This window comes from Pseudoliparis swirei, chromosome 13 (assembly GCF_029220125.1).
Source record: "Pseudoliparis swirei isolate HS2019 ecotype Mariana Trench chromosome 13, NWPU_hadal_v1, whole genome shotgun sequence".
In the NCBI taxonomy this organism is placed as follows: Eukaryota; Metazoa; Chordata; class Actinopteri; order Perciformes; family Liparidae; genus Pseudoliparis; species Pseudoliparis swirei.
Genome location: NC_079400.1, coordinates 920,083 through 943,945, shown reverse-complemented (window position 1 = coordinate 943,945; position 23,863 = coordinate 920,083). Strand labels below are relative to the sequence as shown.

Genomic DNA, 23,863 nt, shown 5'->3' with positions numbered 1-23,863 from the left:
CAATTTTGATACATTCTATTGTGCTCCATAGAATGGTCCATATGATATTGTTTGTGGCATAATGGCAACACATGTGGCCACAGAATGAAGAGAATGAATCAGATATTTGGTAAATAGGATTTTTTCGTGTGTTAGAGAAGAAGATAATTAAATGTGTTGCATATTTCTGTTTAAGTGAGACGAGACGAACAGAACTCATCCCATTGGGGGACATGACATATGTTACGGGGTACCACTCTTATATTTGTCCTGTTATATTTGATATCTGCAGCAGCAGCTGGTTAGCGTAGAGTCGAGTTTTAAAGATATTTAACCTTTTCTCTAAAAAAGAACTGAAATCAGGGACAACCGTGAACTTCTTCAATGTCTAAGAACAGTAGTTTATCAACTATAAAACACGGATTCATCTAGTTGCCGGCGACGATGTTGCAGTAGAACCTGTTTCCAGGACCAGAGTGACTCTAAGTAACCGTGTTTGACTCACCAGGTGTTCTATGTGGCTGAAGTTGACGCCTGGCCGATGTGGACATTGAGTCTGCATTCAAATCATATAAAAAGAGCTATTTGAATCCATCACTTTTACGCTCCACAGCTTCAAAAGTATGAAAAAAGCCGATCGCAATGTGTCTTGCCCGCCAAAAATTATGCATCTGTCTTGACCGCCAAAATATCTCCCCCTTGTATTCTCGCCCATTGTATCCACATAGGGGTATTCAAATGTGGAAGTGGTCAAAAGCCAACATCTGTCTTTCCTGTGGACATATGTAAAACACTATAGGCCTACCTATTGTCAATTTTGGAGGGATCCTGCTTCAGTTTCCCTCCAAATTGATTCAGCCAATTAGAAGTGGTGTGGGGGGCGGGAACGTAAAACCCAAGACAGACAGCGGCAAACCTCTGCTTGACCCCCAGCAGGGCTCCAACAACACCGCCGATCACACGGGCCAGGCCCGGGGCGTCGCCACAGCACCGCCGCCGACAACAATACAACAATCTGGAGTTTGAATAGCGGCGCTGGGAGATGCTCTGTTGATAGCAGCTAATGAGAGTCATAAATGTGAAGTGAAAGGGTGCTGGAGATGTCGTCCTCCAAAGGCTGACGACTGAAAAGGGTTCCCTCCAAAAAACAGGACCCGCCGCACCATTCACAAACCGGATTTTTGCGAGTGAAATGGCCGCCACACATTCCCGTGCTCTCCTGAGGGAGCGCAGCCTCCATGCGGGACGGAGACGCACGCTCGCCTCCATCAGAGGCCGCGGTGCCGAGTGCAGAGGCTTCTTGTTTCTGGATTCACCTCAAACCTCACGCACCAGAGGGAACTTCCCGTGCGTTCTGCGGCCGACTCGATGGCTTTTCATTTGGCTTCATTCACCCGGCCGCCGCCCCGACTGTCACATCCTCTGGAGCTACGCTGGAAACCTCGTGTGAAGATCCACTTAGAGAGTCCGGCCTGTTGACACTGCGGCCACAAGCGATTCCCTTGTGTGCTTTGGGACACGGAGGAATGTGAGAGTCAAGGACGTGAAGGCCGGCTGCATTGACACCGTGTGAAGTCAGTTCAGTGACTCCGAGCCGACGGACTGGATGGAACCGCTCTGCAGAGACGAGAATACAACCGTCGCCATGCAGTGATGGTCTTTAGGAGGAAACCGGAGAGGGTTTAAACAGTGAAATTATGTCATGACCCTAGGATTACATTATTTAAATCTTTTATTATACCTCTGCTGTCTTAATCAACACAATCAGCGTTGCTCAACAATTTCACGGTTGAATCAGAACAGTTTTTAATTTAATTTAGGGGCGTGCAAAGAGAAGTATAAAACAATATAACAACGCAAAGCACTGAATTATTGTACAACTAAAAGTCTTGCATTCAAAATCTTACTCAGGTCAAAGTTCAGAAGTATTAACAGCTAAATAAACTTAAACATCAAAGTAGAAATGATCATGCAGAAAACTAAAATAATATTGTATACCTAAGTACAGTTCCTCAGTGGATGTACTTAAAAATAGATTTCTTTGTCAGTATTGATAAGTTATGTCAACATATCTTTTCAGCACATGGTGCAAACAGACTAAGTTTGAAGGGTCAAAAGACATTAAAATAGTTCACCCTAAATTCCAAGAATGATAGAACTTTATTGCTTTGGGCTCGACTCCTCGGTCCAATAGACACCTGCAGCCTCTTGCCTCCATTCCGCTAAGTCTCCAGGGCACCCAGCTGTGACCTCTGACCCTGACACTATAATTAGGTACATCCTGAGCTGCCGAGTGCAAAAAGTGAATTGCTAATGTGTTCTGTGCTAAAAATAAAATGAACATCTACAAAGCACTTTCAGAAGATGGTTTAGTCTCACAGACACAAACCCAAAGACAAGGATGAACGAGGTTAAACAAGTAGATGAGACTTGATGCGAGAACGTGTGTGTAGGAGAGAGAGTTGTGAGATACTTCGTCGGAATATCACACACCCTCTTCGACTTCGAGACGGTGAAGCTAAGTGGTGGATTATATGTTCAGAGAAGCATTAGAGAGCGTTCTCAGGGCGTCTGCATGCTTCCAGCTGCGTTTGCTATCCACCCTGACACTGTTTATCTGCTTAGGGCCCTCTAGTATTCAGCTTCCCACTTGACTTTACACACACACACACACACACACACACAGTTAAACAGGGTCACACAAACCAGAGATGAGAGGCACAAAGAGAAATGTACTGTCATACAAACAAACACACACACTCACACACACACTCACTCAGGACCCTGAGAAAGAGCCATGAGAGAGCAGGTGTCGGTTTTCCCACGAGGCTCTCATGGGGGCTCGGAGGGTAAATATCAGCACAAGTTTTCCCGAGCTCCTCCACGCATCGGTTCCTCTCGCTGCCGGTGACCGCCATCCGACTCGCCGGCCGGGAGTCCGTTACCTGCAGAGCGAGGTGGGAACACGCCGACGCCACCGATCTCACTGACTCATCACAACACAGAGCTCCATTGATGAACAGACTCACCATTTAATCTCACTAACAGCTGAATTAGAACATGTATTCGGATTAGCGGTACAGAATATGCACATTTGATCTTTTTAGGTTACAAGCTGACATTTGTTGAAATAAATAATGTGGAAAGGGAATATCAGTCGTCTCAGGGACAACATCTGCTTACTTTAAAGTATGTACGTTTCAGCTTAATAATATAACATAACTAAATATGTGACTCTGGCAGAATATCCAGGACATTACAGTTCTCCTCACCGAACCACAATTTAACAATAGAGCTGCATGTGACCCGGATTCCTCACTTAAACATCATTTCCCATGACGGACCTACAGCCAGGCACATCACCACCCCTCTCTGGACGGAGGCCGGTTGTCTCCTGACGAGCTCTTAGATCTCATTACCGCCAGATATATGACTCTGTGCAGGAAAACAAACAGCGGCGACGTCAGCTCAACCGGATTAGCACCGAGGTGCCGTGGGAAGCTGGGGAAAGGTCTGGGAACGAGGACTTCTCAACTTCTCGACTTCTCGACTCCTCCACTCGGATCAGGCCGTCTCATGCACCGCATGCTGCTGCCGCGCCGCGCTTTGGGAGCAGTGCATCCTCCTCTCCTCTCCGGTGCCATGTCATATTATAAAGATGTGTGGTCTCTCTTTATGACCGTAGACACTGTGAGGCTGTGATCCGGCTCCAGGGTTCGGCTTCTAGACGTCAGCCATGTTGAACTGTTGTTGGAGAAAAAAAGTGTGAAATTCAAAAGAGGGAATCCAGTGAAAATTAAAATTATCACAATAACTCTACTAGTTTGCAATAAAGTATTCCTTGAGTATCTTATGCAAACTATAATCTGTACATTTAATAATAATAATAATACATTTTATTTGGAGTCACCCAAGGTCACCTAACAAAAATAATACAGGATAAAAGATAAAAGCATGAAAGATAGAAACATTAAAACAGAACATCAACATGAAAACAAGTGACGTGCCAGGCTCCAGTTATCGAGAGGAGGCCGGTTTGAACAGGTGAGTTTGGAGTTGAGACTTGGATGATGGGATGGAGTCTGGTTGTCTTCTGTGTGGGGGAGGCAGCTCCAGAGCCTGGGTGCCGACTCCTCACGACTCCTCTTCAAAACCAGCACATGCAGTATTCCTGCACTGCTCTTCCTCACTCATTCTCCCCCGTATAGAACACACAGACATTTTCTAAAAGGGCCTCTAAGTCTGAGACAGCGGGAACAGACAGCGAGACTAAAGTTACGCAGAGTCACGGTCCCGTCAAGGCCGGCGACACCACACCACCACCGAGTCCTCCTCCCTCCTGGCAGGCACACAGAGGAGAGCAACACAATGCACCAGGTAAACACACAGAGGAGAGCAACACAATGCACCAGGTAAACACACAGAGGAGAGCAACACAATGCACCAGGTAAACACACAGAGGAGAGCAACACAATGCACCAGGTAAACACACAGAGGAGAGCAACACAATGCACCAGGTAAACACACAGAGGAGAGCAACACAATGCACCAGGTAAACACACAGAGGAGAGCAACACAATGCACCAGGTAAACACACAGAGGGGAGCAACACAATGCACCAGGTAAACACACAGAGGAGAGCAACACAATGCACCAGGTAAACACACACAGAGGGGAGAGCAACACAATGCACCAGGTAAACACACAGAGGAGAGCAACACAATGCACCAGGTAAACACACACAGAGGAGAGCAACACAATGCACCAGGTAAACACACAGAGGAGAGCAACACAATGCACCAGGTAAACACACAGAGGGGAGCAACACAATGCACCAGGTAAACACACAGGAGAGAGCAACACAATGCACCAGGTAAACACACAGAGGGGAGCAACACAATGCACCAGGTAAACACACAGGAGAGAGCAACACAATGCACCAGGTAAACACACAGAGAGGAGAACAACACAATGCACCAGGTAAACACACAGGAGAGAGCAACACAATGCACCAGGTAAACACACAGAGGAGAGCAACACAATGCACCAGGTAAACACACAGAGGAGAGCAACACAATGCACCAGGTAAACACACAGAGGAGAGCAACACAATGCACCAGGTAAACACACAGAGGAGAGCAACACAATGCACCAGGTAAACACACAGAGGAGAGCAACACAATGCACCAGGTAAACACACAGAGGAGAGCAACACAATGCACCAGGTAAACACACAGAGGAGAGCAACACAATGCACCAGGTAAACACACAGAGGAGAGCAACACAATGCACCAGGTAAACACACAGAGGAGAGCAACACAATGCACCAGGTAAACACACAGAGGAGCAACACAATGCACCAGGTAAAACACACAGAGGGAGCAACACAATGCACCAGGTAAACACACAGGAGAGGAGAGCAACACAATGCACCAGGTAAACACACAGAGGGGAGCAACACAATGCACCAGGTAAACACACACAGAGAGCAACACAATGCACCAGGTAAACACACAGAGGAGAGCAACACAATGCACCAGGTAAACACACAGAGGAGAGCAACACAATGCACCAGGTAAACACACAGAGGAGAGCAACACAATGCACCAGGTAAACACACAGAGGAGAGCAACACAATGCACCAGGTAAACACACAGAGGAGAGCAACACAATGCACCAGGTAAACACACAGAGGAGAGCAACACAATGCACCAGGTAAACACACACAGAGGAGAGCAACACAATGCACCAGGTAAACACACACAGAGGAGAGCAACACAATGCACCAGGTAAACACACAGAGGAGAGCAACACAATGCACCAGGTAAACACACACAGAGAGCAACACAATGCACCAGGTAAACACACAGAGGAGAGCAACACAATGCACCAGGTAAACACACAGAGGAGAGCAACACAATGCACCAGGTAAACACACAGAGGAGAGCAACACAATGCACCAGGTAAACACACAGAGGAGAGCAACACAATGCACCAGGTAAACACACAGAGGAGAGCAACACAATGCACCAGGTAAACACACAGGAGAGCAACACAATGCACCAGGTAAACACACAGAGGAGAGCAACACAATGCACCAGGTAAACACACAGAGGAGAGCAACACAATGCACCAGGTAAACACACAGAGGAGAGCAACACAATGCACCAGGTAAACACACAGAGGAGAGCAACACAATGCACCAGGTAAACACACAGAGAGAGCAACACAATGCACCAGGTAAACACACAGAGGAGAGCAACACAATGCACCAGGTACACACACAGAGGAGAGCAACACAATGCACCAGGTAAACACACAGAGGAGAGCAACACAATGCACCAGGTAAACACACAGAGGAGAGCAACACAATGCACCAGGTAAACACACACAGAGAGCAACACAATGCACCAGGTAAACACACAGAGGGGAGCAACACAATGCACCAGGTAAACACACAGAGGAGAGCAACACAATGCACCAGGTAAACACACACAGAGGAGAGCAACACAATGCACCAGGTAAACACACACAGGGAGAGCAACACAATGCACCAGGTAAACACACAGAGAGAGCAACACACCACACCAGGTAAACACACAGAGGAGAGCAACACAATGCACCAGGTAAACACACACACAGAGCAAACACAATGCCAGGTAAACACACAGAGAGCAACACAATGCACCAGGGTAAACACACAGAGGAGAGCAACACAATGCACCAGGTAAACACAGAGGGAGCAACACAATGCACCAGGTAAACACACACAGAGGAAACAACACAATGCACAGGTAAACACACAGAGGAGCAACACAATGCAGGTAAACAAACACACAGGAGAGCAACACAATGCACCAGGTAAACACAATGCACCAGGTAAACACACAGAGCAACACAATGCACCAGGTAAACACACAGAGGAGAGCAACACACAATGCACCAGGTAAACACACACAGAGGGAGCAACACAATGCACCAGGTAAACACACAGGGAGAGCAACACATGCCAGGTAAACACACAGAGAGAGCAACACAATGCACCAGGTAAACACACAGAGGAGAGCAACACAATGCACCAGGTAAACACACAGAGGAGAGCAACACAATGCACCAGGTAAACACACACAGAGGAGAGCAACACAATGCACCAGGTAAACACACAGAGGAGAGCAACACAATGCACCAGGTAAACACACAGAGGAGAGCAACACAATGCACCAGGTAAACACACAGAGGAGAGCAACACAATGCACCAGGTAAACACACAGAGGAGAGCAACACAATGCACCAGGTAAACACACAGAGGAGAGCAACACAATGCACCAGGTAAACACACAGAGGAGAGCAACACAATGCACCAGGTAAACACACAGAGGAGAGCAACACAATGCACCAGGTAAACACACAGAGGAGAGCAACACAATGCACCAGGTAAACACACAGAGGAGAGCAACACAATGCACCAGGTAAACACACAGAGAGAGCAACACAATGCACCAGGTAAACACACAGAGGAGAGCAACACAATGCACCAGGTAAACACACACAGAGGAGAGCAACACAATGCACCAGGTAAACACACAGAGGAGAGCAACACAATGCACCAGGTAAACACACACAGAGGAGAGCAACACAATGCACCAGGTAAACACACAGAGGAGAGCAACACAATGCACCAGGTAAACACACAGAGGAGAGCAACACAATGCACCAGGTAAACACACAGAGGAGAGCAACACAATGCACCAGGTAAACACACAGAGGAGAGCAACACAATGCACCAGGTAAACACACACAGAGGAGAGCAACACAATGCACCAGGTAAACACACAGAGGAGAGCAACACAATGCACCAGGTAAACACACAGAGGAGAGCAACACAATGCACCAGGTAAACACACAGGAGAGAGCAACACAATGCACCAGGTAAACACACAGAGGAGAGCAACACAATGCACCAGGTAAACACACAGAGGGGAGCAACACAATGCACCAGGTAAACACACAGAGGAGAGCAACACAATGCACCAGGTAAACCGCTGTATGCCCTGGTGTATATTTGGAGGGCTTTTCTCCCATCAACCGTGACCAATTATCTTCAACGGTTTCTACTTCGAACACGTCTACCTGTCTCTTGGACCCCATCCCGACGCGGCTGCTTAAAGACGTTTTGCCTTTAATTGGCGGCTCTCTATTAGATATGATCAATGTGTCTCTGCTAACAGGCCACGTACCACACTCCTTCAAGGTGGCTGTTATTAAACCTCTCCTGAAGAAGCCCACTCTGGATCCAGAGGTGTTGGCTAACTACAGACCGATCTCTAACCTCCCCTTCCTCTCCAAGATCCTTGAGAAAGTGGTCGCAAATCAGTTGTGCGACTTTCTACATCATAATAGTTTATTTGAGAAATTTCAATCAGGATTTAGAAAACACCACAGCACCGAGACGGCACTGGTGAAAATTACAAATGACCTCTTAATGGCAGCAGATAAAGGACTCCTCTCTGTCCTGGTCTTGTTAGACCTTAGTGCTGCATTCGACACCATTGACCATGACATCCTGTTACAGAGACTGGAGCAGTCGATTGGCATTTCAGGCACGGCACTAATTTGGTTTAAATCCTATTTATCAGATCGATCTCAGTTTGTATTTGTAAACGATGACGCTCGATAACCACCAACGTTAATCACGGAGTTCCACAAGGTTCCGTGCTTGGACCAATTTTATTTACTTTATACATGCTTCCTTTGGGCAATATTATCAGGAAACACTCCATAAACTTTCATTGTTATGCAGATGATACTCAACTATATTTATCGATAAAACCAGAGGAGAGCAACCAACTCTGTAAAATTCAAGCATGTCTTAAAGACATAAAAACATGGATGACCTGCAACTTCTTGATGTTAAACTCAGACAAAACCGAAGTAATTTTAATCGGCCCTGAGCACCTCAGAGATCAATTATCTGGTGATGTGGATTCTGTAGACTGCATTGCCCTGGCATCCAACACCACTGTAAAGAATCTTGGCGTTATCTTTGATCGGGACTTGTCCTTTAACTCCCACGTAAAGCAAATCTCAAGGACTGCATTCTTTCATCTACGTAATATTTCAAAAATCAGGCACATCTTGTCTCAAAAAGATGCAGAAAAATTGGTTCATGCGTTCGTTACTTCGAGACTGGATTACTGCAACTCCTTATTATCAGGCTGCTCTAATAAATCTCTTAGGTCCCTCCAGTTGATCCAGAATGCTGCAGCTCGTGTTCTCACTAAAACTAAGAAAAGAGATCACATCACTCCTGCACTAGCTGCTCTGCACTGGCTCCCAGTAAAATCAAGAATCACTTTTAAAATTCTTCTCTTAACCTACAAAGCCTTGATTGGTGATGCACCATCATATCTTAAGGAGCTTGTAGTACCATATTGCCCCACTAGAGCGCTGCGCTCACTAAATGCGGGACTACTTGTAGTTCCTAGAGTCTTAAAAAGTAGAATGGGAGCCAGAGCCTTTAGTTATCAAGCTCCTCTTTTATGGAACCAGCTTCCACCTTCAGTCCGGGAGGCAGACACAGTCACCTCGTTTAAGAGTAGACTTAAGACCTTCCTCTTTGACAGAGCTTATAGTTAGGGCTGAATCAGGTTCACCTGGTCCAGCCCCTTGATATGCTGCTATAGGCTTATAGCTGCCGGGGGACGTTTAGGATGCACTGAGCTCCTCTCTCCTCTTTTTTCTCTCCTTAAGGATGAATTTTCATCTCTCAATCACACGTTACTAACTCTGCTTTCTCCCCGGAGTCCTTGTGACTTCACGTCTCATGGGGTCATCGGACCCTATGAGACAGTATAGATCCTATCTGCTGATGGATCATCGAGGTCTGGGTCGTGGAATTCCTGCTCCTGACTACGCCACTGTCCTGTTGAGACTCCGCCCACTGTTGAGACTCCGCCCACTCCTCCTCCCCACCGCCATCTGCCTGATGGATCGTGGAGGTCTCCATCGTGGAATATGCCAACTATGAACTATTCATACACTCTGTCATATTCATTTAATGTATTTTAACTCTAAATCTGTCCTTCTGGTCACATTACATCTATTGCATCTGTCCATCCTGGAGAGGGATCCTCCTCTGTTGCTCTCCTGAAGGTTTCTTCCCTTTTTCCCCTGAAGGGTTATTTGGGAGTTTTTCCTGGTCCGATGTGAGGTTTTGGGGCAGGGATGTCTATGTGTACAGATTGTAAAGCACTCCGAGACAAATTTGTAATTTGTGAAATTGGGCTATACAAATAAACTGAATTGAATTGAATTGAATTAAACACACACAGCGCTCACAGCGCCGCTGCTTGAAGACGCTCTCGGAGGAAGAGTCCCCGGCTCACTTCTAGTCTGAGGACCGGCAGAGCGAGATCATCATGAGGGGAAGATGGCGTCGCTCTGGCTCCGGAGGCTCCAGGTCTGACGGGTCACTCAGATCCTCACCAGCAGACGAGCTGCTTCCTGTTGGCGTCCATCATCTTCTCATCCAGCTGCATCATGGGACTTTGAGATGAAGCCGTGATGCATTTCTTTCCTCTGTGTCCAATGCACGTTGGAGCTACATTAAATGTCGCTTTTTCACATACCTTTTTGTACATGGAGACATATTTGGTGTTGAAAACTCTCATAAACTAGGAATGAACTTCCACGCTGTGAAGAAACAGTCGATGAACTCCATCAAATGAGGTTAAACTCACCGTACGACCCTTTATGTGCCGATGAGAGCGCGATTCACACGCGCCACATGAGAGCGTTGTCTATCATCCCGGCTGGATGCGACTGTAGTTCAGGTCACGGCGGGGCCGCGAAGTGTGTGTGTGTGTGTGTGTGTGTGTGTGTGTGTGTGCTTTGTTTTAATGGACACGTGGAGGAATGCATGCACACGGATGTGTTTGACAAAGTGTGTAAATCCGACTGTCCGCGTCTGAATACACTGAGCACACGTGGACGCCAACACATCCGTGACGTCCAGAACTAAGTTTAGGCACTAATGGATTCATTTTTCTTTGACTGCCCCCCCCCCCCCCCACACACACACACCCTGTCGCTCTGCACTTTAAACTCTGCTGCTCTTGAAATGCCCCGTGGAAAACAAAGCTCCGTCCTGCTGCAGACAATAAAGCAGCTGGATTTCTGCACATGTGCTATTGTGTGGGTCTGAGGCCTTGTCATAACTCCATCACAGGGGCCGAGACCTTCATCACGCACACACACACACACACACACACACGCGCACACAGACACACGCGCACACAGACATGCAATAACACACACACGTACATAGAAAGTCAAAGGCTCGGGGAGATGGATGGCAGCGTGTACACAAAAGAATATTTGATTTGGTTATAAATACCGCGACATGAAAGAGAAGCCCAGCGGGGGGGGGGGAGGCAGAGGGCACGACGACCAGCGGAGGCATAATCTTCATCATCATCATCACCATCACCATCATTTATGGTGTGTCTGAAGATCAAGTTAGCGTCTCTGAGCTGCGACAGAGCTCTCCGTCTCCTTTTCACTCGATGCTCGCCTCACGAGGGTCAAACATGTTCACAAGTCTTTGAAACGGTGAGTGTGAAAGTATAACGTTGCATAATTAAACACTTTACGGATCAAATCCATGAAAAGCTTTGTGAATTTAGGATGTGAGAAAAGTAAGCAGTTCATTATCAGGACAACAACAAGGAATGTCTTTGTGTCTAAATCTTAGTTTTCGTTTCAAACTATTTTATTAAAAAAGCGTCTGTGAGGGTGAAACTTGAAAAGTTCTTTAATGTGTTTTATTTTCACGAGAATAATAAACTCGAGTTGAGAACTCAACGTGTGACTATTTAATGAACGAGCTTGTTGAGCATGTGGGGTTTGAGTTCTCACTTTCATTTCTGATCAGACGTTCACGAAGTCTGGTTTGTTTTGGTCATTTTTGGGAACGCCGAGGTGGATTTCGATTTTCTTTCCTTCAAATTTTAGAAAAGTCTAAACGAAAACTAATATTTCTATGCATTATCAAGCAGTTTATGATGTATTCCATGAATACACCTGAAACATGTAATCCGTGTAGTCCAATGTGCACCAGAACTGATGTGAGGAAACCCAAAGCATCCACAGCCTGAACAGGAGGAGACTTCTTGGTAGTTAAACTTTTCAAAATGTAGCCTACTTTGAATTTAGTTCATTAAACTTTTTGCTGATTATTCAGTAATTGTAGTTTTATTTTTCTCAAAACATATCTGGAGGGGATCTATAAATAAAAATGATGACAATTATAATCTTCATAACCATATAACACATTATAAAATAGTAAAATGTTATGATAAAACGGATAAAACTAATTCCAGTGATGTAAAAATACAAACAAATTGAATAAAAACCACCAAAAAAGGAGTAATAACGCAACGTGTGTGTGAATGCGCTCAGCATGTTGGGTAATTAGTATTGTCTCTGCAGACGAGCCAACACAATAGTGAATTGAAGCTTGGTTTACCCATGCGTACTGTTACTTATTCTGCAGGTCAGACACGCCCCCCCACCTAGCCCCGCCCCTGTGTGAGTGGTTTAAAGTTTCACTCCTCGGACTCTGATTGGTCCGTGAAGTTTTTCCGAGGGGGAATAACTCCAGAGCCCCCCCCCCCCTCCCGTCAGCATCCCGGGGAGCTGAGAGCAGTGGAGCGGTTCTCTTATCGGCAGTAAGAGGAGAAGAGGAGAAGAGGAGAAGCATGGAGGTGACCAGACTCAGAGGCAGCTCGGTTCTATAGAGAGGATTTCATCCGCATAGCTTTAGGCTTTGGGACTCTCGTTTCTCTCGTTTTCTCTCGTTTTTCTTCTTGTTCTTCCTGGTAAACTTCGCATCCCAGCTGGAGGACATGGCTTGTTTCTTGGTTTGGATTAACGCAATCTGGATGTTACTGTTTTCCACGTTCGACGCGGCTTGTTCCAGCTACTCGGAGGACCAGTGCAGCTGGAGAGGCAGGCAAGTGTGTTTTAGATCGATGTTTTAATGTGTGCGCTTCTTGCATTCGGTTGAATTGAACGAGGTGGTTCAGAAAGGCCGTTCCGAGAGTCTACCGGGGTCCCGCCGGTACCGGGCCACGTTTGACATGTTGGGACACGGTTCTAAAGCTCTCTGCCCCGGGCTGCCTGCAGGAGGCACGGGGGGTCCAGACCGCCAGGAGACCGGGGGATGAACTCTGAAACTTAGGAGACAGAACACAAACATGTGATGCATGCAGTTGATGAATAGTTGAATAGAAGATATATTGTGAAAAAGACACGAAGGAGACCTTTAAGTTTGTACAGAAGTGTGGCCCCTGAGCCCCGAGCGGCCCCTGGGACCACAGGCTGGCGGTAGGTGGTGCCTCTCCAGAGGAGGAGCCTCTGTCTTGATATGCAAACCTCATTCTTATCCTCTTTTTCACGTCCTCTTCTATTTCTAAGCATTTGCTATAAACCAGCTTGGTTTAAGTTGCTGTGTGTCGGCTCACATGTAAACCAGCTGCGTCCTGCAGTCAGATGTGCAGGAATGTGTCCCACCGATGACGATGATGATTTTGATGATGATGATGACGACATTTAGGGACACTTGCCAGTGAAACTACGAGGTGAACCTTTGTGTAACCGTTCCTCCCCCCTCTGTTCTTGCAGTGGTCTGTCCCAGCAGCCGGGCAGCGTGGAGCAGATCTCCCTCCACTGCTCTGAGGGCACCCTGGACTGGCTGTATCCCAAAGGTGCCCTGCGCCTCACGCTGTCGCCCCGCCTGCCCTCGGTGGCGGTGGGGCCCAGCGGCAGCAGCTCGGGCCTCATCACGGCCTGCGTCAAGCCTTCCGAGCAGTTCCACGGCGCCCAGCTCTACCTGGAGCGGGACGGCGTCCTGGAGCTCCTGATCGGGGACCGCCTGGAGTCCTCCCCCCCGCCCAGGGTTCGCTGCTTCAGCCGCCTGCCCGGGGAAAAGGTGGCTCTCTTCCTGCAAGCGACACCTCACCAGGACATCAGCAGGAGGATCGCCTCCTTCCGGTACGAGCTGAGGGGGGACTGGACCGCTCGCCTGTCCCTGGACTCCAACCCCATCAGCAGTGAAGGTGAGTCGGCCATGTTGGATTGAGTGAAGCTATGTGAGGTCAAATGATGAGGCGTCGCTCCTCAATGTGTTGGTTTTCAATGTGTCGTTGCTAGTTCATGAATTAGGGAACCGGGGGAGTACAGAATGACTTTAGTGTTATTTCCTTGCAACAGAAACTTAATTCTCAGCATCATGGTGGGTTCTCTTGAGAAAAAACACACCAAACTGTGGTCAAAGTTATTTCCCCTCCTTCCTGAACGGTTTGGTGGGATGCAATGTTCCAACCCAGCAGTTCTGATGTTCCACTCTATAAACCCCCGTCGATGACTCATAATGCATCGCAGGTCTCTGTGGGAGGAAGTGGCCAAACTTTCCCCAGAGTCGTGCTGGTTTGGAGTAGCGGAAGGGGAGCCGTGGAGCGGGGAGGAGGGGGACAAAAGCTCAGTATGTGGGGCTTTCTCCAGAGCCCAGAGCCCTTTGAATGGGTGCCGCATGAGTATTCTGGGATTACTGCCGTCGCCTAGGCGACAGGGAGGCCTCTGCTCAGCTGAGATGCTCCTCTCTTTTGTTGAGCTGCCTCTCTGTGGGGAGACTTGTCTGTAGGAGTATACTCCCCCCTCGACATCCCTCGCCCTGCTACACACACACACACACACACACACACACACGCACAGAGACACACACTGATTAGGCGGAGGGGGTTTGCTGTGGACTAGAGAGGAAGGAATCTCATTTATCAAGTGGTTTTCAGTGAGCAGGAGAATGTGTGGGGTGGCGAGGGGCCTCCGAAGAACCACAAGGAGAACTTTAAAAAATGCCAGGACTTTTTCTCTCTCTCCCCACAGTTCATTCCATGCAGACAGAGATTTGCTGCTTTGGTTTTATTTTTTTATTTTTTTGAGGCCATTTCCAAATCATGTTACACATTTGAGTAAGGTGCACCACTTTTTAAAAAACTTTTTTTCCGCAGAAAGCAAAGTATTTGGTGTAAACTGTGAATCCGCTCCAATAAAAAAAAATCTTTGAAGTCCCCCCCCGACTCCTCCTCCTTGGCCCCTGTCTAGCAGGCTTTGATGAGGTGTGACTGTAGACACCCTGAAAGGATTTAAGGGGGAAGTTTCATCTGGCCTTTAAATCGTCTGGGTGCAGGAGCACCTTAAAGCCCCGGGTCCTCTCTGACTGTAAAGAAGCAGCTGTTCAAACCGAGCGTCTCCTCCGTCGCTCGTCTTTGCAAAGAATTCGAGGTCTGGATCCACATCTCACATTCCTGTGCATGTGAACTGGAAATAGAGTCTTTGATATCCAGAATCTGAGTATATGCATTAGCAGTCTTCTCGCAGTGTATTGTGCTCTGCGAGGTCACGACTGACTCCTCCCCCCCACTTGTTGTCTCTCCAGAGGCCTGCAGACCCTGCAACAACACAGAGATTCTGATGGCGGTTTGCACTAGTGACTTCGGTAAGTTAACCCAACAAGTTGCTCAGAGAAAATACAAATAAATGAGAAAACCAGGAATGAAATGTTATTGTCGCTCATAAATCCACCCCTCTAATCCAGCCCAGATTAACACATTAAACCAGACCCCAAAAATAGTCCTGGCAGCAAAGCCTTAAGACGTAAGGATTTCTTGTCGGGCTCTATAAACGTGTCGAATGGTTCAAAGGCAGAGCGCCGCGGTGCCTCAGAATTCTCTGCTCCAAAGTGCAAAGGTTAGAGGTGAAACAGCAGCTCTCTGCAACCCCCACGAACCCCTACCGGAGGCACCGTAGTGGACTAATCCTGACATCACCCCCCCGGAGAAGGAGCAGTGGACTAATCTGCAGGGCCTCTGATTGAGCTGTAATGGCTGAGGAGAAGTTCAGCTGGCAGCACAAGTCAGAGGGATTAGTGAGCGGGGGGGCGTGGCCTTCAGGCGCCGTTCAGCCGGTGGTCAACAGAATCCCCCCGACTCGCCACACAGCGGGTATACATGTGACCAAAACACCTCCTGAAGACATTAACCCGATGTTTCCTCCACAGTTGTGCGAGGTAACATCCGATCGGTGGTGGAGGACGACACCCTGAGGGCGGCGGTGATCAAGGTCAGCGCCACCCGGGTGTTCCGTCAGAAGTACGCTCTGTTCACCGGCAGCGGCCGCCTGACCCGGCGGGGGGAGGTCCGGACTCTGCTGCAGTGCGGCGTCAAGCCGGGGCCCGGCAGCTTCCTCTTCACCGGCCGGGTCCACTTCGGGGAGGCCTGGCTGGGCTGCGCGCCGCGCTACAAGGACTTCCAGCAGGCGTACACCGTGGCCAAAGCGGCGCAGCAGATCCCCTGCGAGCTGCCCGTCGACTGAGTCGGGAAACTCGGCGGCAGCTCGTCTACGACCAATCAGAGCGGAGGCCCACCGAGAGCCGGGCCACGCCCTGCTCCACGCCTCCGAAGAAGCCATGGCGTCCAACCGGGGGGCGGTGGCTGCCACCAACGACCTCCCGAAGGCCTGAGGAGTGAAATGGACTCCTCCCCCCAACACCATTTCAGTGCAATACGCAGTCACCGAGTCCGAAAGAACCCGTTGGAGTTGTGACATGAGGGGCGTGGCTTAAATGAAGACAATGAACCATTTGGCATCAGACCGTTGTTATGCAGGTTCAGAGTAAATCTATTGAAAAGCTTTCCTTTCAGGATAAATGAAGTCACGTCATCACACTGTGGCCTGTTGAGAGCCACTGCTTTGAAACTCAGGAACGTTTTTTAAAAGTTCTCTGGAAAGCTCTCTGTGTCCCAGGGAGGATCAACGGAGGCACCTCTCTGTTCAGCTCATGGGAACGTCTTTGTTTTTGCTGGCTACCCCCGTGTTCTGAGCTCATCCTCAGTGTTACTATTATTTTAAGAGATTATTAACAAAAAGTCCTTACAAAATGAAATGTTAAAAAAAAAAGAGGTATATTTGCACTGATAACGGAAAGGGAATGATCTGGAAAAGGTGATGCTGCGAGCACTGGAAACCAAATAAAAAGCAACTATATGTAGCATAGCGGAGCAATTAATAATTTACTATATGTCCAGGTAACGTGTGACACGAGGCTCCCGAGCGGCGAGGAGCACTTCGACACGCGAGCCGCTCGGAGGCTTTCCAGCTCACCTGAGCCGCCGTGACGTGTTTCTGCAAGACTGAACTAATTGGACTGCATTTGATTGAACAAGAAAATAATGATCTGACGATATGTGGGAGTGGAATTGCAGCGTGTTGCCAAAGCGGTGATGAGTTGTATCTCTGCTCCCTGCTGACGTCGTCACATGTTATCACGCGAGGTCTTCCACTGTGTGTCACCACTGCTCATCAAACTGTCGACAGCAGTCATGATGACATCACGAGTCCAGTGCTGTGTGAGATGGACAACGGGGGGGGATAAAGAAACCCTCTCCCCAGCTGTTGGTGGGTTACACTGGGCGACGGCTCGGCTCAAGGGAAACGCAGAGATATGCATTCAGTGAATTATTCATATTTAATGTGCACTATACCAACAAGGGGGAGGTGTTCATACCAAATCACCGTAATATGCTGAAGTATCTGATCTTGAAGTATATCTTAAATGTATGATTTTTGCCATTTATTTTGTATGTACATTTATGTTAATAACAATGGGAATGTAAATATGTTGATAAGAAATTCTAGAAACCATGGCATAAAAAGAAGTCTTGTATTATGGATTATATTTGTGTTTGTCTGTGTTATTAAAATATACTGTAAGAAACATGCTGAATCATGAATGTATCAGGACTCTAACCCGTTCACATAACGCATTCATACAGTTTAACCTGCACCATAGTAGCTCCAAAGGTTTCTCGCATGGCAAACCTTCCTCAGTCATAAGTCACTTCAGTCTCATGAACCAGATCTCTGGGACACGTCGGCGCCCCTGAGAGGCCGAGAGGCAAAGAGAGGTTTAGAGGAGTGTTCAGTGAGGCGGTCGCACGGGGAAGGAGGCAGAAAACAGCGTTTGGAATTCTGTTGTCCTCGAACTCCCGTTTTTCACGATTCAGGAAGCAGTAAATTTCCATTAAAGCGAGCGGCGGCGTGGCCGGCCGAGCCGAGCGGCCACGCCGCCGCTCGCTCCATCCTGACCGCATGTGAGCGAGGACACAATAAAACCAGATCGAGTTCCACTTCCCTGGAGACACGTGTTTGTTCCCTAGACGACCCTCCATTTGGGCTTTTTACTCTACAGCGTCGCTGACCATCGCGGGTCCACGTCCTGCCCTCACGGCGAGGGGCTGGACCACAGAAACTCGTATCGCTGGTCCATCCACCACCTGTTCCTCCTCCGTCATCATGTACGTGCACACACACTTCAGGACAACCTCAGAATCTTCAGGGGGAATATTCACAGTATCTCCCCTAGAAACCCGGACACCGCATCACTCGTTCACGTGAGGAAACCTCCAACCTCTCCAAGTCCTCACTGCCCCTTTAAAACATCCGAGTTTGGGGCCCCTGCGCGCGCACACACACACACACACACACACACACACACACACACACACACACACACACACACACACACACACACACACACACACACACACACACACACACACACACACACACATCAGGTTAGTGCTGCAGGGCTGATAAGCCAAAACAAAGAGCACTCAAATTATCCTCCAACCACCAATACATCATGTGACATTTTGACAAAGCTCAACTTCCTTCATTGTTATCACTTCTTTGTGACCCCAGTTTGAACTCCCAGAACTGCTGTAATAATGTCACCGTGGCCACAACGACACAGCGGCACCGTTTGGTTGTTGCAATAGAAGCTGTTTGAATGACACACAGAGCATCCAGATGCAGCAGAACGTCCTCCTCAGACCCCGGACGTCACACCTCACCTCTCCATTGTATTGTGTTGCACACCATCCATGATCGCACACGCCCCTTTATTATTTATTTCTGTTTGTGGGCTGCAGACACACAACGCCCCCTCCTCCCATCGGCCGCCCCACTCTTCTCTCTTCATTCCGTCCAGATGTGTTGTCTCTCTACCTCCACCTCATGGATGATGGAGGTCTGGATGGTGGAATATGCCGACTACCAACTCTTCATCCACTCTGTCGTCTTCATTGTGTTGTTCCTGTGTTTTAATTAGTGTGTAATGATTCCTTCTGGTCACATGACATCTATTACACCTGTCCATCCTGGAGAGGGATCCTCCTCTGTTCTCTCCTCAAGGGTTCTGACCTTTTACCCTGAAGGGTTGTTTGGGAGTTGTTCCTGATCCCATGTGAGGTCAAAGGTCAAAGGTCAGGGATGTCTATGTGTACAGATTGTAAAGCACTCTGAGACACATTTGTAATTTGAGAAAATGGGCTCTACAATTGAACTGAATTGAATTGAGGCGAGCTCTGGGCGTGGCGAAGCGGGAAGCTCTCAGGAAAGGGGAATCCGACGCAAGGGGCGAGCGGGTGGCGGGGCGTGGACTTCCCCGAGCCCCTGGGGGAGTTTGAGGGAAGTGGCTGGAGACAAAGCTCCAGAGATGAGAGCCCCGCCGGGGGCAAAGCGCCGCTGGACACGCCCTCGTAGTCCAGCAGCGAGAACACCGCACCCTGACGAGTCCTGTTTGCAGACCCGAGAATACAGTGATGATGCAACACGTGCATTCTTTGCTCGTTGTATTCATATGTTGGGGTGTTTGACGCGTTTTTCCACAATATTGAAGATACGATGTTAACACTGGAAACAGCCGTTGACACGATGTCCACACGGTACATTAGGTATCTGTGGAATCAAGGATGTTCAAATGTCACTGCTGAGGTCAAGAATCATCTTCCCCTTTAGTTTTTATTGTTCCATGGAGAGTCGTGGGAGAGAGAGGATGTTGGATGTGTACAGATTGTAAAGCCCTCTGAGAAAAATTATTGATTTGTGATTCTGGCCTGTACAAAATAAATCAAATTAAATTAAATAACACCGCTTCTCACACTTCTCCCCCACCTGGATGTCTCTCTACTGACTCTCTCTCTCTTCATGGCTTCAACGTCTCATCTTTCCCACATCTTGGTCCACAGCTGCTGCGTTGGAGTCACAACAGGAGCTGCCACACACATGCAGCACGTCTTCCACATGAACTATATTAGTGGTGATGAATAAACAGCTGTGGATTTCATTCGGCATCATTTCCCACACGGACAAATAACTTTTCCATCCTGGTAATCCGACCCACAGCAACCCGCCATCAGGCCGAGTTGCCTCTTCCAGCTGCGACTCGGAGGCTGAGCGTCCTCGGCACCAGCTGAAAAAAATGAGCCTAAAATCCATGACCACACTTTGGCATCCCGGATTCCCAGCTGACAATGTTCTTGTTCCCATACCAGCCTGGCACAGCTGGGAGGGACGATTCCCACATGGAAACTGTGAATGTTCACGTCTGAGAACACGCTGACTCGCTAAAACCAAACCCACGTCTTATCGTCGGGCCAGCAGGCCAGCGACCGCGGCCCCGAGGAGCCGAAAGGCAGAACTCTTCCTCTGAGCCACCGGCTCGTACTCGTCTTTCTGCAACGAGCAAGTGGAGTCCAGCCTCCGTTCCCCGAGCAGAGGGCAGTTTGTCTGGGTGGAGAGGTCCAGGCGGAATAGAGGACGAGTGTCGAGCAGAGCGTGTTCCTGTGGCCATGTTCTCCCTCTGAAGGAGAGCCAGAGAGCCCTTTGTTCCTCCAGCCTGCAGATGGCTGTAATCCCTTCCAAAAAATGCTCACTGAAAATCAATCAAGACAGGGTGGACATGGTGGATGCGTGTGGAGGCTGGGCGACACTTTTCTCAGGGAGGGGGTCCCGAAAAAGAAAGTCGGGCCCCGACAAGCGTCTTTGGCGTTTTCCCGCCCAAAATAAATGTATTGTAAGGGAAGTCTGAGGGGATGAATTGCGACCCCCTCCAACGAAGGCCCCTCCGCTGGAGCTGAATACAGCTGCCATCACCTCGCCGTGTCCTGGTGCGGACGGCGCCTGCAGGGGGACAACCACAGAAACCTCGAAGCACTGACATCATCCTCTCATCAGGCTAGAGAGACGTTCAGCGGGGCGAGGGGAAGCATCTGGTGGAACACGGAGGACAGATCCATGTTCAACGCCTGTGTTTACCATGTGGTTCAACATGGTGGCTGATCTGTCCAACACACACACACACACACACACTCAATGTCTTTAGTTGTGTAGGAATTTTGGGTTAAATTAAAGTACTGGACACATGCATTTTGACCTGATTATGGCTACATTTACAAATGATTATTATTGATCCTGAGGTGGAGCTATTGGATGGATATCTGTAAAAACAAGTCATTAAAAAACTAAAATATGACGATTCTATTAGAAAAGTCACGAGTCCATATGATTCATGGGATTATAAATATCAAACTGTCATCCATCCAATACTCAGTGACATATATTTGACCAACACCTGTTCTTAAATAGGATGCTTTCCTGAGGGCGACATCGACTCAGCTGCTTTCCATCTGAAATCCTCATCTGTAAACTATCTTGAGTCTAACTTCCTCCTGCGACCGTCAGCGAGACTGAAGTCTGCTCCTCACAAGGAAGCACACCGGTTTTCTGGGAGGGCTCTCCGGCCCGGCCAATCACCCACAAGGGTTACGACCGTTACGGCCTGATGGTCCACGCCGAGCGGAGAACCCTGCACGCCACGTCGGGTCTGTGCTTCTCAAAGCCTGCTAAGCCGCCTCCCCCTTCTGCACTCGTTTCCTGGCCTGTTTTCTCGCTCCGGAGGAGTAATCTTGGGTTACCGACCCAGGGATGTATTCCACCGAGCCTATTGTTCAAACTGTCTATGCAGAGAGGGAGGCAGGGACGAAACTGCCACTCACGTGGGTGTTGCTGTGCTCTGAGTATCTCCTTCCATTTCTCTTCTGAACACACGGCTCCGAGGCCAGAGACGTGGAACGACACGTTGGGAACGAGTGACGATGTGGAGCAGCGCTCACTTCATGGCACTTGATAGTTTATAGAAAAAAGATGAAGAAATTGTGTTGTTTGATCAACTGGAACATTTTACTGGAATGTGTATTAGATTTGTATTTTCCTACATTTCCCAGAATTCAGCTGACCAATCGCCAGAGAAAAGCAGCGATGCTGTTGCTTATCAGAAACACCCAACTAGCTCATCAATAATGATCCAGATCCTTTCCCCAACGAGTGTTGAGCTCCGTTTGAGGAATCTGTTGCTGGAATCATTTTCATTTAGCTCAAAGAAACTTCATTTCAAACTACTTCAAGACGTCGTAAAGGCAACCACCCCCCAAATAAAAAAATTCCAACCTTATTTCAACGGCCGAGTCCATGTGCAGGAGTTGTTCTCTCTCAAAGCCCAAAACACCACAAGTGAGGAACACACATTAAAGTCTGGATCTGCTCCATTTACACAGAAGGAGATGCTATAGACCCACAGAATGTTAGTTTTCTTTTCTCAGTGGTGGACCGTGACATGTTTAAACTTAGAGACATCCCCGTGTCGTCTGGACAGCGTTCACATTCAGGAATACTTGATAACATCAATCATTTGAGATTTAGCACTCTAGCTTCTGAATTGAGAGTTGACTCGTACTTTTGGACGTCGTGGACCAACGTGAGCGTATACCGTCTCATATCATGTCGTGTTCTCTGACTCTGGGGATTTGAGAAGAGGAGAACTGGAAGCTGCTCCAAGAGTTAGAGTGTAAGTTCACCACACTGACAGAACCATCTCCTCACACGTGGCCATGCTGATAGTTTTGGATTAAACCTGCAACAACCAGGGTTCATATACATTTGGACTAATCAATTCCTCCAGGATTTTAAACCAAATTTCCATCACCAAATATTTCCTGAAAACTCGGTGTTTACATGAAAAAGTGAGAAACTGTAGTATTTAAACTAACAATGAGAATTCCAATTCAATTCAGTTTATTTGTATAGCCCATTCTCAGAGGGATTTACAATCTGTACACAGACATCCCTGACCTTTGACGCCACACCGGAGTATACAGTATATACTGTGTAAATTAGCATATGAACAGAACACATTTCCATGACTTTTCCAAAACTTTGGGGATTTTATTCCATGCCTAGAAATAACCATTTTAAAACTCCATGACTTCCAGGTTTTCCATGACCGTACGAACCCTGATAACTGATACGTTGTCTACTTGTGAGTCGACCTGACGAGCTCTCACCACGTTTACATTTGGGGTGAGCTGACCTCTACCCAGCGTGAGTGTGTGGCAGGTTTCCTTTCTCATTCTAACACTTGTAAAAGAACCTTTTAGGACACACTCCTGCCGACCGGCCTCCGTGCCGCTGCGGTGCCACGGCTGCCGAGAGCCACTTGAATTTGTTTCGGATCGAGTGAAAAGAAAAAGAAACACAGAAACTCGTGAAGCCGTTTCTGCCCCCGACGTGCCGACAGCCCGGCGGCGTGTTTATATTCCAACAGAGTGCACTCGCACATTGCTGTGGCCCGTCTGATGGGTCACAAGCGCCTGAGCCTCTCTCCCCTCGCTCCACGCTCATTCCAGGGGAACATGTGCACTGGAATTCTCCCCCAATTAAGACAGGGATTAGCCCGGGCCGCTGTGGGAACCAGCAGAGTGTGGGAACAGAGCTCCGTCCCTCTCTCCTTCCCTCCTGACACTCAGCCTCACTCCCTCCTCTGTCTCTCTCCCTTACTGTAACTCTTCCTCCTCCATTTCTCACCCTACACCCCGAAACGTTCTCATGTAGTACCTTCCAATTTGTCATTATAAAGCCCAACTTCCAT

The 23,863-nt window shown here is 48.2% G+C and overlaps 1 protein-coding gene across 1 annotated transcript; it reads left to right on the top strand.

The window, feature by feature from the left end:
- Positions 1-12,755: 12,755 nt before the first annotated feature.
- metrn (meteorin, glial cell differentiation regulator) lies at positions 12,756-17,806 on the top strand. Its single transcript, XM_056429879.1, has 4 exons — positions 12,756-12,991; positions 13,663-14,096; positions 15,476-15,535; positions 16,097-17,806. The coding sequence occupies exons 1-4, from the start codon at positions 12,885-12,887 to the stop codon at positions 16,408-16,410; spliced, it is 915 nt and encodes a 304-aa protein (XP_056285854.1). The 5' UTR covers positions 12,756-12,884; the 3' UTR covers positions 16,411-17,806.
- Positions 17,807-23,863: the final 6,057 nt, after the last annotated feature.

Excerpts from the sequence above, each read along its gene's own strand:
- metrn (XM_056429879.1), top strand. The coding sequence starts at position 12,885 with ATGGCTTGTTTCTTGGTTTGGATTAACGCAATCTGGATGTTACTGTTT. Across the intron at positions 14,097-15,475 it reads CAACCCCATCAGCAGTGAAG|AGGCCTGCAGACCCTGCAAC; the intron begins GTGAGTCGGCCA and ends TTGTCTCTCCAG. Across the intron at positions 15,536-16,096 it reads GGTTTGCACTAGTGACTTCG|TTGTGCGAGGTAACATCCGA; the intron begins GTAAGTTAACCC and ends TTTCCTCCACAG.